This window comes from Lonchura striata, chromosome 7 (assembly GCF_050655825.1).
Source record: "Lonchura striata isolate lonStrDom1 chromosome 7, ASM5065582v1, whole genome shotgun sequence".
In the NCBI taxonomy this organism is placed as follows: domain Eukaryota; kingdom Metazoa; phylum Chordata; class Aves; order Passeriformes; family Estrildidae; genus Lonchura; species Lonchura striata.
This window is the reverse complement of record NC_140709.1, coordinates 26,153,109-26,171,654: the sequence shown is the minus strand read 5'-3', so window position 1 is coordinate 26,171,654 and position 18,546 is coordinate 26,153,109. Positions and strand designations below refer to the sequence as shown.

The 18,546-nt window shown below is 40.6% G+C and overlaps 1 protein-coding gene across 3 annotated transcripts in view; it reads left to right on the top strand.

Annotated features, from left to right (window-relative positions):
* The window catches only part of KLF7 (KLF transcription factor 7), a 65,834-nt gene extending 47,535 nt beyond the window's left edge, over positions 1 to 18,299 (top strand). The window contains exons 3-5 of one of the 3 annotated variants that reach the window (XR_014956754.1): positions 3,369 to 3,492; positions 9,812 to 10,100; positions 10,856 to 18,299. Coding sequence is in view for 2 of the 3 variants with exons in the window: in XM_021538858.4 (XP_021394533.1) it covers positions 3,369 to 3,492; positions 9,812 to 9,863 (176 nt within the window). In the remaining variant the exon portion in view is untranslated. Of the gene's footprint in view, positions 1 to 3,368; positions 3,493 to 9,811 lie in introns of all 3 variants that reach the window. The other 2 variants (XM_021538858.4, XM_085585235.1) reach the window with 2 other exon arrangements.
* The last annotated feature ends 247 nt before the right edge of the window (positions 18,300 to 18,546 follow it).

The following is an 18,546-nucleotide window of genomic DNA, read 5'->3' as shown; positions in this document are numbered from 1 at the left end:
ACTGAAAGAACTGAGTATTTAACATGTTCCTAGGTATTGGCTTCTTTTGTATGAGGACTGGATCCTCCACTGAGTGTATTTGTATAAATGTGGGTTTATGGATTTGTTTAAGGACTGCATAGATCCTTGTGTTAAATAAAGGTGTCTTAGGGAGCAGAGCCTCCTTCCTGGAAGTGGCTTGCAGGCACAAGTTTTGAATGTGGTTTTTAATTTGAGAAATTAGAAAAAAAGTGTGGCACAACTCCATGATGTTCCTATTTTTAATTGGATTTGCAGCTCATAATTAATTTCTTTAAAAGGGGGAGATCCTGGCCCTTTAGAAGTGAGTAGGAGTTTTGCATTTGCCTTCAGTAGAAGATTTCATCATCTTTTTAGTCTCACTAATCCTCTGAACAAGAGAAGAACAGCCTAATACATGGAAAGGATCCTTCCCATTTTTTATCCCTGCTATTGCCAGTAGTGAGGTAGGAGGACCTTCCCCCCTTTTTCATTCCCATGCTTTCTACATACGTGCACCTTGGCAAGTTACACTTCCATTTCATCTTCATGTAAGGTGAAAGCAGCCATTAAAGGAGCAGTTTGTTTGTAGTCTTCACATGCAGAGACAGGCAGGTCTCTCTTCTCCTTCCCTCTTGTGTTTTTTAATAGCTTCAGGAGGGCAGGAAATCTAATGTCTTTGAGGTCTCTGGGTCAAGGAGCCGTCTGGCATGGCTTTAAAGGTCACTGTGCTTCTTTACATTTACCTTGTGCACTGGGAGCCTGGTATGGCAGCGTGCAGTCTGGAGCACTGAGAGGTACTGTCTGACATTTTGCTGATCAGGGCTTGGGTTACAAAGGAAAAACAAAACTCAGCTCAGGGCTGTGCAAGGCCAAAGCTGGAACACTTGGGAGAGGAGCCCCTGCAGCAAGTAACAGAGATATGTGTCATTCTTTGCATTCACCAGTAACGGTGCTTGGCTTTTCTGTCTCTTGTAACCTATATGTAGCACTGTATGTTTTCAAAGCTCTTGACAAATTTTAACAAACCAAACTCCACTTCAATCCTAGTAGCCTCTATAGTTTCACAGAAAGCCCAGGATGCTTTTTCTTCACCCTTCTGCTCTATAGATGACTGTATCCTTCAGACTGGCTGCACCTGCCAGATTTGGCTGAGCAGTTGTCTTCTGCATTTGCTTTGCAGTGTGCGTGGCAAATGTACTGCAAGGCAGTTTCCCTGCCTGGCTGTCTCCACTCTAAGGTAGGCACTAGAGAGCGTCAGAGAACCAAGGAACTGCATTATCATCGAGGCTTGTTTACTGACAACTTTTTAAAATAAAGCATGAACTGGTCAGACAAACTGGTGCGTCATCACAGGCACAGGATCAGGCCTGAGAAATTCCTTTTTTCTGAGGAGAGCAGATGCTGTGTGCCAGGTAGGGTGCAAAGGGCTGGGGGGAGATGGCTGCAACTGAGGCAACTGCAGCTCCAGAGGCCAGCACTGCTGACTGTGTTTGAGGTACAATTGGGTAACCATCCCAGAAAAAAAGACAACAGCACCTTTCTCACTAAGAAAATTCTAACTTCTTATTTTCCTGAAGAAATCCAAAGAATAAAGGAACAAGAGGTGAGTCTGCAGAGATGACCAAGCAGGCACATTCTAAGTGGGGTAATATTATTGTTGGCTCAGTCCATTGTCCTGTTGGGCATTTTTCCATGGGAGACTGTGACTCACAGCAGGGACATCCAGGCTGGCCTTTCTTCAGGGACTGTGGGATAAATGGATATTTTGGTGTAGTCTTGCCAGCTGCTGCCCCTCTTCACAACTTCATCCCCGTGAATTCTTTAACTGAACTCCTGAACCAAAGAAACTTCTCAAAGGCCAAAAAAATGGCTCAACTTCACTTATGGTCTCAGCCCATTCTGCTGTTCTGTCTGGGGCAGATGACCACTGTGCAGCAGAGCTGCCTGTGCAACAAGAAGTCTGCAGAAACTCACAAACCAGAGAACAGCATTTTTTCATTCATTTTGCTGCAATTTTCTTTCCCTTTTCACTTTTGTTGCTCTTTTTGCATCTCCAGTTCATCATCATGGTCTCCCATATCCAGATCTCACTCTTCTACTTGCTGAATAGACACACTAAATACAGCAATCTGTGTCTCTGCATTGTCTGCTGTGCTCAAATGATTGTTTCATTTGACTGGCCTAGAGGGATCTAGCAAATTGTAGCCTTAGTGTGGCCCGTGGTGGGTTTTTTAAGATTACCTTCTTAGGAATTTTAAGAACAAATAAGTAATAAGCCACTTAGAAGCTTGGTAGTGAAAGTGATTTATTGTCTGAATTTTATCTCAACTGACTGCATGGTAAAGAGTGACATAGAGTTACTATTGGAAGAGATGCACTGGAGCATTTGTTGTGGGAGGGAGATGTTAAATTTGAATGCACACCAATACATATGCACTGAAAAGGCAATGGGACTCATGACTTGGGATTCTTCATCAGAAGGTGCTAATGATACCACAGATGTTACACCATGGCACACTTTGATCTGCAGAGACTGATGTGCATTAGGAGATAGTTAGATGTGAGCATAGAATCATGGAATATCCTGAGTTGGAAGTTACCCACAAGAATCATTGAGTCCAACTCCGACCAGCAGACTGGAATGTGTCCTGTCTTACCACTACACCATTTCATTGCCTTCAATGGTACTGTTAATATTTTGGGGCAGAATAACAGCTGATGAAGGTATAGTGCAAGAAGCCTGAAGGACCAGCTGATTCAAAGAAGTGTATCCTCTCACACTCGATGACCTGACACGTAATTTCTTGGTCCCAGGAATAGATTTTGTAGAAGCAAGTAAAAAAGGTGCAGTCCTTGGGGGCAGCAGGTATGAATGCTTGAGGGGAGCGGATGTAAGGCTGGCCACGTAAAGGGTAAACAGAATCAGGTGCAGTAGTGGTGGTCACTCAGGAGTGGTGCACACCTGTACAGTGTTCAGGTGTTAGTACAGTCACTCAAGTACTGCAGTAATACATCTGGCAAGGTTAGAGTGAGCTGAAAAGCTGTTTGAAAATCAAGCTTCAGCCACACAGCTGCTTAGACATTTGAGGACATTCTTAAGGTTTCTTCAAAGGCCAGTTGCCTGGTTTTGTTAGAAACAAGATATAAGGTTATGTGAGAATTTCACCTGTGGTAAAATCTGCAGTGGAACTGTCCTCAGTACAATACATCACAAGCCCTAGGTTATTTGCATCCCACGCTGACCAAGAATTGTAAGAAGGGCTAAGTGACTGAAATGGGTTAGAGGCAGGGTGGGAGGACACGGGGCTTTTAAGCTGAGTGCTCAGGAATGCTGCTGCCACGCTGACTGTTCTCTCCTCCCCTTGCAGGTGAGAAGCCTTACAAGTGCTCGTGGGAAGGGTGCGAGTGGCGTTTTGCACGCAGCGACGAGCTCACGAGGCATTACAGAAAGCACACGGGTGCAAAGCCCTTTAAATGCAACCATTGTGACAGGTAATGCAGCTCCTAACATGGTGTTCAAGAGACCTGTGGACTTTGGTGACTGGCAGGGAGCCTCCAGCTCCCAGAGACAAGAGACCTGTCTCCCAGCAGAGGGGCGGGCCCCTTCTGTCCCAGTGCCTGGATCCCTGTACCATGGAGGGACCCTCTGCTCAGCTCCTGTCCTCTCTGGCTTAGGGGCCAGGCAGGCTGGCAGATGGGGAATTCTTCCTAAGCAGTCTAATCCCACAGCACAGAACAAAATGTGGGACCAAGTGTAGGCCTGACTGAACCCGGCTGGTGTCTGTTGTGGGCACAGGATTCAGTTCATAGGACAGGTCTTGTTAATGCTCTTAAAGCAGAGAAGACATTCAGAGGGCCTTAGACCATTTCAGTGATGGACCTCTCCACAAAGCATCTCCTTAGCTTTCTGTCTTCTGATCCTGTAAGCCTGCTGTTCTCACAAAGGCAAAGCACCCTCTATTTGCTCTGCTTCAAGGACTGCCCCAAGCAACACTGCTGGCTACCCACATTAGGGCAGGGTGGGCCTCACAAAAACATTGTTGTATGGCAGGAGGAATGGGGAGTGTGTGGCTGTTGTGCCACAAGTGGCCCAAATCTATAAGAAACCTCTAGGGAAAAAAACATTAAATTTCTGTATGATCGTTGTCTCCTCTTAGCACTGAGTCCAGGGCTCCTAAAGAAAAGTCAACACAGGGCAAAGCCCAAGAGTGATTTAGACACATTTTACCATTCAAATTCATGGGATTGTATTGAGTAGGATCAGTGATCTCTGCACATTCCTGCTAATTAGTGAACCTTTTCCTACAATTTTAAATCTCACTCTTGATATCTGTTTGAAGTGGGAAATAACTCTGCACCTTCATTCAGTGAGGGCCCAGACTTGAAAGCCTGGCAGGTGCTCAGGGCCGAGGTTCCTAAGGAGCCTGTCACACAGCAGTGCCCTGGGGAAATGAGGTGTGAGCTGAGCACCCAGCAGCTCCCTGGGAGAGCCGCCCTTGCAGCTCTCACCGCGGTGTGCTTGCACAGCCCTCGCTGCTTTCGCTGCTTCAGTAAATACTGAGCTTCTCTGAAAAATCTGGTCATCCTTGCTTGGTGCTGAGTGTTTTTGAAAGCTGGATTCTTTCAATTTAGAAACAAAACCAAAAGAACACCCTTCTCCACATCCCCAATCTCTACTGATAAGAAATCAGGGTGGAGCAAAAGCAATTACCCCTGTAATGACTCTTGACAGCACTGACAGGATCGAACAATGAGCGCTTCTCCCCCACTCACCCCCCCAGCTGAAGACTGGCAGTGCCCTGGGTGAAACCTGGATCCACTATTGAGTAATCAAATAACGTGCTTGCATTTGAACATGTTATCCAGCTAATCCTATTTATATATTTTTTTAAAAGAGGCTTAAGAAAATTACCCATCTTTTTAATGCAGCACTAGGGTTCTCGACTGTGATAAGGAAACGTTTTGTAATACAATAAAGCCTCTAGGAAGCCTGTGGGTACACCAGACCAAGAGAGAATATGCGTGGAGAGAGGATGTGTGGGACATAAACAAGGGACCCCATCCTTTTATGGGAAGGAAATTTGATCATTTTCACATCCTGCCTTTCCAAGAGCTTCATCTCCTTAAGTGCTCTTCTGCCCTCGTCTCCCCTCTTCCCGTCCCCCTTCCCCCACAGAGGGCTTCCTCTTGGATTATCTTTTGTTTTATCCCTGGATCATCTTTTGTTTGCTCAGAATGAGGGACAGGATAAGCCAAGTAGGGACCTCTGCAGTTGTGCTTTTGTTTAAGCACTTCTGTGAATGAGAACAATTATGTTCTCTGTTTTAAATGTAAATCATTGCCTTTCTCTTTTCTTTCCTCGAGTGGCCCCACAAACACACACATACATACACATGCCCTAGGGTTTCTGTCAGGACAAACAATATTTTTAGCAGAGATCTAGAGAAATACAGCCGGTATTTTCAACTCTTTGGTCTCTTTCAGCCCTTTGTTAAGTGTTCGTTATTCTCCCTCCACATATTACCCCTTTCTACCTAGCTTTTCTCTTTGGCAGCAAACTCAGTCACTGCAGTTAAGAGATATATTCCTGTAATCATCTAATGCATTTTCTACTCTTCTACTGAATCTGTAGATGAAGGAATAACATTATTAATAAAATTCAGAGTGCTGAGGATTGTGCACTGTTAAACTCTATGCCCATACTATCTGTGTGTGGTGATAGGAGGCAGATTTATCCTTATTCCCCCAGTTAATTGTTGCAAGCTTTCAGAGTGACAGTGCCTGTTCTTTTGCCTCCCTCTGCTATACTCTACTGTTTTTCATTCTTTTCTCATTCTCAGGCCTCTTTGCTACCACCTACTGCAGGGGTCACCTCAAGCAAGCACTGAAACATGAGCCTAAAACTGCCTTTAGCCATGTAAGCAGACTTTTAAAGATGTGCCTTCCTGAGCCAGGGTTCCAGCTGGAGAACAGTTTCTCTGTATTTGAACTGCCAGCCTTTATTGCACTCACCATTATTGACAGAAGCTGTGGCCACTCTCTCAGACATGCTGGCTTGTTAGGTTTTAAGGAGCTGATTGGAGCTGTTTTAACAACACTGATGTTGCACAAATCCTATGCCTGTTGTTGTTCAGAGCTGAAGGCTGTATCTTGGCAAACAGAGCATGGAAGGGGTGATTCAGATAGCAGAAGGGGATGTTGTTTACACAGGCTGGCTGCATTTCCCTTCCAAGACTGTTTTTAGATGTGTTTGTGTCTCTCACCTTCCGACCAATGTCAAAGGAGTATTAATGTCTGCTGTGTATAAGTAAATTTTATAACAAAAGAGATGAGATTCTCTTCTGCTCTCCCAGCCCTGTCCCAACACCATGCAGCCCACAGATCACATTGTTAGTCATAGCTGGCAAACTACCACTGCTTTGAGTAACATCATATGTACTGCAAATGGTGTGTAGCTTTGTGGCAGCAGGAGAGAAAGGACAATCAGCTAAAGTGGGGTGGAAAGCACCCTAGGAAAGTCCTTAGTGCCTTCCAGATGCCAGGGTTATGCTCGTTGTTAGCATTTCCCAGGAATTTTGCTCTTCAGAAACACAAGCTAGGGTTGTTCCTCACACGGTGCAAGCCCTCAGTACTTCAAGGGGAAGAGTTTGACAGGGTAGTGGCACTTACTGATTCTAGATAAATAGGTGTTTAGGAAACAGCAGCTTAGTGCCAGACTGTTGGGATGCATGTTCCTCTCTGCGTATGTGCACACGTGCTCATGGTTTCCTTGTTGATAGCAAGCAGAGAGTGCACTTAGCTGGAATGAACACATCCCACAGTGGAAAATCCACAGCTGGTAGGAAAGATGTCTGAGTGATACATTCTCTCTCATTGTACTTACCTTCCCTTTTTCTCCTTCAGAGGCATCAGTGCCAAGCCGTATTGTGTTGCTAAGGAGATACAGCAAAAAGAGAAAGGGAGGAATCATGTCTGGGAGCAGGGAATTTGTGTATCACACATCCCTGTACGAGTTTTAAAATTAGAGTGTCTTATTCTAGCATAAACTGTTCTTTCTAGGAAGAGCTAGACTGACGGGGGAGAAGCCCTCAGAGAAGGCTGTGATGGGCCCATGTGTGATGTGTAGAGCTGCTCTGGAACTGAAAGAGGTGTAAAGCCAGAGGTGCAGAGAAGTCTCGTGTCATGGGTAGGACTAGAGACCAGCAAGCCCCTGTTCCTTGATTTTTGAAGAGTAGTTTCCTTTGACAGCTTATCCTGTGAAGCCTCTTCCGCTGCTGCCTCTAGTCCCAGAAAGAAAAAAAAAAAAAGAAGTGTGTCCAGTAATCAGTAGGCTTTTTGACAGTGTGATTTAGCTGCAAAAATTTTATATAGACTGTTTTACAGTTGAAAATAAATATCCACATCCACCAGCCTTACCAAGAGATAGAACTAACCGAATTAGGTAGCGGGAGAATGTGAAGAATTAGTATTGTACCACTTTATTAGCTATAAACTAGCAAATATGGCACCATTTTATTACCTATAAAAATATTATAGGTGCTAATATGGTAGTTACTGATGTGAAGCAATGTACTGAATCTATAATTTTAACAGATCTGGCTATGATGTGACTCAGCATGCACTTTGCTGGGTTGCATCTGTAAAAGAGACAACTGGAAAGGAAAAGCTGCGCTTTGGTGGGGGTCTTGTGACTAGTCCTAGACTGAAGTGCCAGCTGGTGCATGTCTTTTTGGCAGCCACTCAAGCTGTTGTTTTGTTTTGGCAGCCCTTGTAGCCAGAGCATGCTGCTTTCTCAGTTTAAGACTGATGAGAGAGACGTTGGTCCAAGGATGTATTTTGTCACTCTAGGTCTAGAAAATTCTAGCTGTGCAGAGCCTGCTGTGTTGAAAGCCCAGTGTCCATTGTGACATTCACGTGTGTCTTGCTGTGCCTCTTGTAGGACCTTGGAGGAATGCCTTCTCCATCCTATTTTGAAGTCTCATTTTTGCCATTCAGAAGATATTAACTCCCTTGTAACCCCTGCAAGTAGAGAAGAGATGACTTGAGCAGAGCTATGCTCGTTGCTCATTTACAAAAGATGAGTAAATGACTACTTTTCTTGTGGAAGATATCTTGTATTAAGGTTTCCTTGTCTTAAAAATGTACCTCTTGATCACTCATCTCTTCATGTAGATGCTGATTAATCACATGTGCAGTGGCATACTTCAGCAGGACAGAAAAAGTCCCCTAACTATTTAAAATAATTTCATTTTTATAGTTCTTCTCAGCCTTTCTTTGCTTAGGGTGTTTATTCTTTGGGTATTTAGATTGACTGTTCTTTTTTTATCTATCAGTATTAGCTTTTGTAGGGGGGTTGTTCAGTTTTTTCTTCTGCTTCTTCTTTCTGAAAACTACAAAACACTCAACTATTGCTTTTTAAAAAATACACTCAGCGCCCATAGATGAGCTATCTTGATTCTCACAATAAGCCATTTGGATACTCTTCAGACCATTATTGGTGGCTGCTTTATACTCCAGTTCTGTGGAGCACTGAAAAGACATGCCAGGCAAATCAGTTCTGTAAGTAGCTTTTCCTCGTGTTTTTGGATCCTACAGAACCAGTTTACTCAAAAGCCACAGGTGTGTGGGGGTTGGTGTGATATTTGTAGTAAATGTTTTTAAAATAAATAAACCAGTATCTTGTGGCTTAAGGTGGAAAGAAGGTAAGCCGGAATTTGCAAGAAACTTGAAAACCTACTGTTTTTAAATGTGCTACTGAAGTTGCTAGTAGAAGTTTAATTTCTAAGTGTGTCTTCAGTCCTGTCACCGTGACAGGCTCCATTTTAGGGCTGTGGGGTAGGCACCCAGAACCACTGCCTGCTTCTCCTGTGGTTTGCTTTCCAGTGCCATACATACCTTAGACAACACTCTGATGGTGGGTGTAATGGATTGGTACTTTCAATCCCATATCTAATGGGTGTGGAGTCTGTCTCATCAGGATCCAGCTACATGTTCAGAATGACAGAAAAGCATGTTTTCTTATGAAAATAAAAATAAATATAATTTCTTATGAGATGGGAAAGGCTTTGTGGATAAAGAACAGAAGTTGGAAGCCCAATTCCTGGCTTTCTTTTTTTTCCCTTGGTTTTACCGCACCTGTGTGATTTACAACTTCTTTGCCTTCTCTGTCTTTCAATTGTCACTCTTACAAAATAGGCATAATATCTTCTGTCAACATCCATCACGGAGATAATATTAATCAGAATCCACATATTACCACCCAGGTTCCCAGCTGAGAGGAAGGGGGAGATATGAAGCCTGATGGATTGTCAGCCTCCAAAGTCTGAGCCAGATTTCCTTCCAGTTTGGAGTTAGAAAGAATTTAGCTTTCAAAACTAGCATCATTCTTTGGTGCTTTTTGCAAGGAATGGGCACTTGAGAAAGCAGGTATTTTAAAAAATGGTGTTGCTGAATAAAACGGATTTGTTTTATTTATTTTTAATATGTAAACACACACTTACTAAATATTTTGGTTTATAGTCCAGATGTATAGATGAGCACTCTTCCCTGATGTCTGACTCAGTGAAAGAAGCAAGAGGGAGAGGAACAGGGAAAGGATAAACGTTGTCTCTTTAGCTGCTGAAGAGCCAGGGTAGTTGCTTATCTGTGATCACAGAGGCTGATCACACAGGCTTTGGTTGTGATCCATGGATAGCTCAAGGAATGTCTCTCTAAACTGGGATATGTATTTTCTTCTGTACATAACAAGGAAGGAGCAGAAACCCTGTTTTCCAAAATCCTATAGTTATTTCCTGCTTGCTTTATGTTGCAGGTGTTTTTCCAGGTCGGATCACCTCGCCCTCCACATGAAGAGACACATCTAAATATCAGTCAGCTTGGCATGGATATCATCTGGGCTAAGTGTTGTGAGATGAAAGTGGAACTCAAGTTACAACGTGCTACCTTACAGGAGAAGAGAACTTGATCCCGTGTAATCCTCTGTACAGGGACCACATGCTCACAGTGTCATGCTCCCAGTTACACTTCAATACCTACATCGGTTCTTTTATGCCTTGCCCCAGCCGGATGGGAGAAGATGCAGGCGAGGAAATGATACAGAGGTGAAGTCAGTGAAAAAGAACAATTACTTATAGTACTTCATCCTTCTTGGATTTGTTTGTTTTTACCAGTGGAAATCAAAGAAAACAGAGGAGGCTTCCCTGCAGGTGGATGGCAGTAGGAGGGGCTTATCTAACTTGCTTCTCAGTGCAACTCAGTAGAAGAGTATGTCCTCTTGAAGTTGCATATTTGTAGCACTAACTTTCTTTTTAAATAGATGGGGGGAAAACAATGACCTAGAAAACCAAATCCCAGTTTGGTAGCCAAAATTAACCTCTTGGGTTTTTTGTTCTTTCTCTGAGAATTCCTAATTTTCAGTGCATCAGACTTCTCACAGACACTTTGACCTGTCTTGGTTTTGGTTCTTCTTCCCAGAACTGAACTATTGAGATCCTTTTAAGTCAATACCAGTGGCCTTAATGGCAGTAGACTGTGGAGTGACACTTGTGACACAAACATCCTCTTTTTGGCCTGAGTTTATGTAGACTTCATGGAGGATTATATTTTTGTTGGTTTTTTTTTTTTTTAAATTTTTTTTTTTTTTTGGCTATTGCACAACATATGCACTAGGGACTCTGGAAGCTGCTGCCACCATGGCTAAGTAGCCAAGGGACAAACCCCTGAGATACAGCACCTAATATCTCTGTAAGCCTCACCTTATTGCCATAGCTAGGACTTCTTGTTTATTTTTTGAACAAAAAACTTTAAAAGCTTGTTTGGAAGCTTAAACCTTTTTTCTCTTTTCTCCACAAACAAGTGATCTTCAGAACTCCTTGTCTTCACCTGGATATCAGTCTGGGACTGGCCACACAGGCATGACTACAGGATTCCTTCTACATCATGTGAGCATATTAGCCACAACCCACGGTGATTTAGTGGTGAATTATGTTGCTTTTTCTTGCAGTTCTTCTATTAACCAATTTAAAACATTAGCCTTTTGTTTCTGTAAAGAGCATCTGCAGACATTTTAATTTAAACCTGTTTGTTGAGCATCTTACACACAAAAAAAAAACCCAAGCCAAAAATCCTACTCCAATCTCTCAGTAGGAAATCAAGAACCTCTTCCAAGTACAATGGCTTCATTCAGCATTAGCCCGTTTATCAAAGTCCTGCTTTTCTGTTCATGAAGTTGATGCTGTAGCCCACTCCTATATGAAAAAATGTAACCATGTGAGCGGTGAAGGAAGGGATTGGATTTTACATACAGCAGTGAGGCATTTCCAAATGATTGGTCCAAAGTATTACTAACCTAGAGGTCCATTTTGGCCTACGGTGTGAATCATCAAGGAGAAGTGGAGGTCTCATGCTCACCCTTCCGTCATAATAATTTGATTTCTTTGGCTCAAAGTGGATTAAAGTCTTCATTACAAAAGGAAAAAAAAAAAAAAACCAAACTAAAAAAATGTATTGCCATAACTTGTATTTGAACCTATTTGGCATTGGCCCTGACTCCAAAGACTGCATTTAGGACCATGAAAATGGCCTATGCAAGCAGGCAGGCTGTCATTAGGTTGTATATTTTGTATATTCTTGGACCATCCCTACAAGATGTGTCTAGAAATGAAACAAAATAGCGTGTGGTCTACAAATGGTTGCTGCTCTTTTATAATGTATTAGCCAACTGCCCTTCTTTGACTGTTTTGACTCATTGACTGTTAAATATTTCCCTTAATTTATGTTTTGGGAGGTAAAATTGTACTCTAAGGGGAAAAAAGAGCAAACAAGAAACTCAATAGATGTTTTTAAGAGCTGTCACCGGGATCCTTGGCACTTGAATTCTCAGCATTTTGCAACCTTTGGTTCCAGTGAGAGATTGAATTTATTTAAAAGATGCTGGTTTTCCTCACAGTTTTCACAAAACACTGTGACTGTCAACTGAACACTTTGGGGACAGGGGGGAAATACGATGTCTGGCCCATATGGTATGAAATATGGACCAAAATCTAACCATCTTTTAGGGGCAATGATGTAATATTCATGATAAGAGCATGAGAGAGAGTGAAAGTCAGAAAGAAAGAGAGAGAAAAGAAAAAATTGAATTTATTCCAAAGATTTAAAACTAACTATACTCTATATGTGTATATATATATACTTATATATATATATATATATGTATACATTTAAAAATTGCAGAGCACTGCTTGCTGACAATCTCGTATTTCTCTACTTCTGTATTTGCATACTTCTTATGGCCATTCCACCCAGCTGTTTCACTGGGACTGAGGGCCCTAGAATTTAATTTGTGTTGAAACAAATAGAGCATCCTGCCAGATCACAGAATCAGAGTGTCCTGAGTTGTAAGGGACCCACAAGGATCATCAAGTCCAACTCCTGGCCCTGCGCAGGACATCCCAAGAATCCCACCATGTGCCTGAGAGTGTTGGCCAAATGCTCCTTGAGCTCTGGCTGGCTTGGGGCTGTGACCACTTCCCTGGGGAGCCTTTCTCTGGTGTCTGACCACCTGCTGGGTGAAGAATTTTTTCCTAATGTCCAGCCTGAACCTCCCCTGACACAGCTCCATCCCATTCCTTTGGATCCTGTCACTGGTCACCAGACAGCAGAGATTGGTGCTGCCTCTCTGCTGCCCCTCAGGAAGATATCTAATGGGAACTGAAACCTCAGCTGTGTGAAACTGTAGAGCATCCAGTGAGTGCATTAGATTAAGAAAAGTATGAGAATCCTGTAATTTCATTACTGTAGTGTCCTAAAATTTATGCGCTCAAATTCTCCACTACAATATTCATTGGCTGTGAACCTGCAAAAATATCCTCCTTTGCCCTCTGAACACACCTGCCTTTAGATGTGCTATCAGTAGTATACAAACCTTAATTATTAAGTGATGGTTTAAACACCAGACCCTATTTAAATTAAAAAGAGTCAAGCAAGACTGTCTTTTAGTTCCAGTTGTCATTTGTGGTCTTGTTGGCATCTTATTTAAATATACCAGAACAAGGGCCCCAGGGGGAAAAAATGCTGAAATATGTCTTTACTTTGTTCAAAAGGAAGCCTACATCTAAATCCTGGATACAAATAGCCTAAAAAACATAGAAAAAATGATGTAAAAGGCAGATTTCAAATTTCTCAGGCTTTGTAGCAGGTCTTGAACTCTGAAGCCAAATCTGAGCTTTGGAACCACCTCTTATGTTTGAAAAGCAAGGTATTTTTTGGCTGTATATATGGTGTACCCAGTCAATCTCTTGACTTCCGTTTTTGGGTGCCCATATGCAAGTGTCTTAGTCATTACTAAAATTTTGAACTGTAACTTTGGTATTTTATAGAACAAGCCTCCGTTTTGGAAAGGCATAATTAGTGACACATTCCAGGATTGTTTTTTTTACAATGACAGGTTTGTTTCTTTGCGGATATTTTAAGCTGTACACTTCAAACTTGTGTAGTCTGTTACAGTTAGTTCCTTTTTGGGCCTGTGTCTCCTTGCTAAAGTTGTACAGTTGTTCTCTCTCTGTAAATTATGAGTAGAATCAAACTAAAGAGGAAAGGCTCTGTGTAAAGCTTCTTGAAAGCAAACCCATAAATTTGGTGACAGTTGAGGACTGAGTTATCCAGCTGTAGAAAGGAGCAGCTTTACCTTGTTTCCTTCAATATGAGATTTATGCCTATTTGCAAAAGAGAAGCCATTATAAGAAAGTCAGATTGTGATTTCCAAGGTCATGGAACTATAGGATGAAAACAGATTGAGCTAAGAGTCTCACAAAATAGTGTACACAGAGGAAGCAACTAAAATAAATGTGAGTTTTTGTGATTAGCTAAATAATATTTTGGATCAGAACAGTCAATCATAGAATCATGCATGTGGAAAGGGGCCTCCAGAGGCCATCTTAGCCAACCTCCAACTAGAGCTGGTTGCTCATGGCTGTAGCCAGCTGAGTTTTAAATATCCTCACAAATGGAAATTCTGCAACCTCTCTGTCAAGGCTGGTCCAATATTTAACCACTTCCATGGTAAAAAAAAAAATAATTCCAAAAATTTGTGTGTCAAGTAGGAATTTTTCATGTTCAAACCTGTTTTCAGGCCTCTTCCACCGTGCACCTCCAAGAAGAGTCTGGCTTCTTCTCTACAGTCTTGGTTAGGTATTTGGAAATAGCAATAAGACCTACACTTACTCTTCTTTTCCTAAGGCTGAATCATGTCTCTCAGCCTCTTTTAATCCATCATGTGTTCCACTACCTTTGTCATGAATCTCTGCTAGACTTGCTCCCATATGTCAATCATTTTCATGATTGGGGAGACAGAATATTCCAGGTTGAGATGTGCTTTGTATGTGACAGTGTTGATAAAACATTTTTTTTTCTGGATTTTTCCATTATCTGAGGCAACTTAAAGTCAAGATTCTATTTTGAAAACTAATAAAAAAATAATTTCGGAAGCACTGTTATAAATAGTTTTCTAATCAAATTTGCCAAATCTGTGCATAAAAATATGCTTATAAAAATATCCTGTACTACTACCAGCTTGAGGCCTGGCTAGCAAAATTCGGTTTTTCTCGACTTGATCATTGATGGTTCACTTTGAACTAAAGGATATATTGTTTCATTTGTACCGTATCAAACATGAAGACACATTATACTGTATTTTAGTCACTTCTTACACTAAAACAGCACTTTGATGCCTCTTTATTCTGTTTCGTTTTCCCCTTAGGAGATAAAGAGCAACATAAAATATCAGACATATTTTATAGAGATTGGTCTAAAAGTGGATGGCAGAATCCAGAGTATTTTTCATTATCTCTGAGTTCTTTTTCAGTAGCTAGTACTCAGTCTAGACAATTGTATTACCTGGCTAAACTAGCAACTGAAGTGAAATTCTAGATTCTTTCAATATTTTGGATGAGGCCCTGAGCAGTCTGATCTCACTAAACAAAGGGTTGAATGTTGGATTAGGTTACCTCCAGAAGAACCTTCCAGTACTAATTTTCTGTGTTTCTATGATTCATTTCACAGCTCTTACTTATTAAATGTGTACTGGTTCTATTTCTTCGTAGTCTTGTGCTGATGAAACAGACTGTAGGGCAGATCTGTAGGTTTTTTCTTGAATTCTGAGAGTTTCATCCTTGTTAAACTTTATAAGGTTTCTTCATGAGGGAGACTTAGAGAGGAAGAAATCTTAAAAGAACCCAAACCCTTAGCAAACCAGTTTGAAGCAATATCATACCTTGATATGTGTCACAGCGGCAGGGACTAGCCAGATATTATGGAAACAAGTTTGCTAGACTGGAAGACCCATGTGATGTCTCAGAAATGGTTTCCAGGACCTGAAATCTAAGCCAACATATTTCTACAAAGGTGAACATTTTTTTCATTCATTCTTATTTTCCTCAGACTTTTTGAAACTACTATTTTTCTTGGGGTAGCACATTTTCACTTAATGCATGAGAAACACTCACCAAACACAGATGGGAAGAAGAATCTCAATGAAAGAGGATCCCTCAATCCTTGCTTTCAGAATTGTTTTAACTTCAGGCATAAAAAATTAACTAATCACTAGGGTGTTTAGCTAAAATGGAGTTGATCAATATGATTGTTGCATGACTGAGTAAATCTCAGCTGTGACCTTTCTGATATCTACAGAATCAGGCTTTTCCCATCATTTTTATCTGACCCTAGACAATTTGGGGTTTGTATCTAATATAAAGGTTGCTCCTCCTATTTAACACACTTTATTTGTCTGTATAGAAAAGAGGTAGTAATTGGTACTTTTGGCAAAGCTGATGAAGTCCAACTTCCTAAAGTGTTTCCCTTCCTCTTCTCTTAATGTATGTCAAAATCTTTAAATTAGAAAAAAAAAGAGGAAAATTTTGTAAATAATTTAAATTTATAAGGCCAGCACTCAGTGGATCAAGGGCTTTTACTCTTGATTTCATTCAGGACTTGGCACATTCTGTTATTTCATCCAGTAAGATTGTTTTTGAGCTTTCATATCCTGGGCGATGCTCTAACCTAGAACTTCTAAACTACTTTTTGCTGATTTCAGATAGAATTGCACTTGTAAAGATATCTACATACCAAGAAAAAAATAAAAAACAAAACAATGCTTGACAATAACTATTTAACTTTGTCTTGAAAAGACAGAAATATTTTTCTCACAAGATACTACAACATTGGCAAGTCTTTCCTGTCTTTCATTAGCTTTTAAACTACACCTTCATGAATGATCTTTTCCAGATCAAGCTTGGATACTTTTCTTCCTTTTCTCACACTTGTGTCTCTTTTTATTAATTGTTGAGGGATGACTACTGCAGTCTTTCTCTTCCACAGCTCTGCACAGGCTTCAGTGGCAAGATTTAGCATTGTAAGGACTGTAGGATCTGGCCTACCAGGTACTAAGATCTGTGTTGTAAAGCTGAGAATTTCCTCCTCCCTTAGAGGAAGAAGTCTTGAGAATACTTGTGCTATATAAGTTATATATATAATGATACAGTTGTATATATAAATTATATACCTAGAAATGTTGAGATGGGGAGTAGACTGCCTTTATCACCTCAAGAATGAGTTTCCCTACCTGAAAACTTTCAAATGCAGGCGTCATTTTAGAAACAGGGTTTTATAGTTTTCCTTAATGCTTGTTGATGGCATTTTTGGTGTAATAATTGAAGTTGGAATCTACGATTTTCAAAATGAAAGCTTTGATGACCTTTTTTTAAAGTGCTTTGGTCCTAACTTCTATATACTGCCAGAAAACAGGTTCTCCACCCTGTCTCTGTGTGGGTCTGGATGTACAACAGTATACTGTATATATCTACACAGAAGAGCAAACTGAGCTACTGACTTACAGTTTGTAGTAGCCAACTGTGCCTATTGCTTTCATTTAAGGAGGGCACTTGCTGTTGCCACTGCATTTTAGGTATCATGTCAGCTTCTGTAGGAAAGTTTTCAACAGTGCTGGGAAATACATGTTGCTGTGTACTGTGAATGAGTAGGCTGCAAATTTGGGGATTGGGAGGGGAGGTGGGAAGGGAGAGGGATGAGGGCTTCGCATGTACACACTAAAGGGAACTAGAATGGACAGAAACATGGGAATTTTAGCCTTTATTGTTGGGCTCTCGGGGAAATGAAAAGCTAACATGTAGTCCCTGGAAGGCCTGATGGCTGAAGGGCTGATCTTTATGTTTTGCAACGTATGTTTTACCCATCACTCTGTATTTAAATCTCCAGACCTGTCAGATTCTGGAAGTAGATCAAAACACTGGTTTAAACACTACTTTGTTACCAAGGCCATGTCTCTACCAGGGAAGCTGTCCTACGTTAAAATCAGTCTAGCTAAATCACTTTGTAGCTGCACCTGTTATGTGATTGCCAGGATCAAGTTTGCATTGGCATCCTATGCAGTTAAGCTGAAGTGTAAGAAATGCTTCAACTAATTCAGATACCTCTACAGGAAGGTTTTTGCACCATTTAAGTATCTGGTTTTGAAATCACTGCATATAAACCATAAGAGCTTTTCTCTTAGAAACAAGGCCTTAGTTTGGCATGTCTGCTCATCTAGTTGAAAAAATAATAATGCAGGCTGAGTTTTTTGGTTTTGTTTTTTTTTTTTTTTCTTTTCAAAATGACCTGTTTTCCCTTTTGTTCTTTGAAACTTGCTCTCTACAACACATGAGATTTTTGTTTGGGGAATTTTTGTTTAACAACAAAAACAATAACATCAACAAAATGTATGAATGCTCCCTAATAAAAAAAAAAACCAAAAAAAAATCAACAAAAAAAAAAACAAACAACATTGCTTGAAGGACTTTCATTTTGCACTATAATTTTTCTTTTACCAGATGTGTCTGACAAGTGCATTTCGGAGATGCCCTCGGTCACGTTCTCTCAGGCCTACTCTGGTATTTCTAATATATCACAGAAGTACCCAATCTTGTAGCCCTCAGTTCTGCCTTTTTTTGACATTTTATTTTTTTTAAGCTTTTTATATATATATATATATATAAATATATTACTTTGTCAGTTTTTTTGCTGTACAAAAAGTCTTAAGATTTAAAAATATTATTTGTATTATATGATGGTGGTATGTTAATGTTACAAAATTATTAATGAAGAAAAAATTTATTTTTGTTACTGGTCTGTTTCATAATTCTTTTTTAAATTGGTATATTGTAAGATATCTATGCAAAAATGTTATGTGACGCATTTTTATTTAAGAATGTAATATGTGTAATAAACTGTAGAATGTGTTTGGCCCAACAGTGTTTAGTGTGCCTTGTACATTATTTCCTTATGAAAACTGTGAAGAGTTAAATGGCTTTTGGAGTTAAGGCTAGTGTTCTGTAAACAGTTATTGACATAAAAATACAACTTATAAGTCTGCTTTAGCCCATCAGAATAATATTTCTGGATTTAAGTAATTTATTTTTAATGTATTTTGTAACAGTTCAAGTGTTGCTTATATTCATGCTGTGTCACATGTTGCTTTTGGAAAAGATGCTCAGGAAG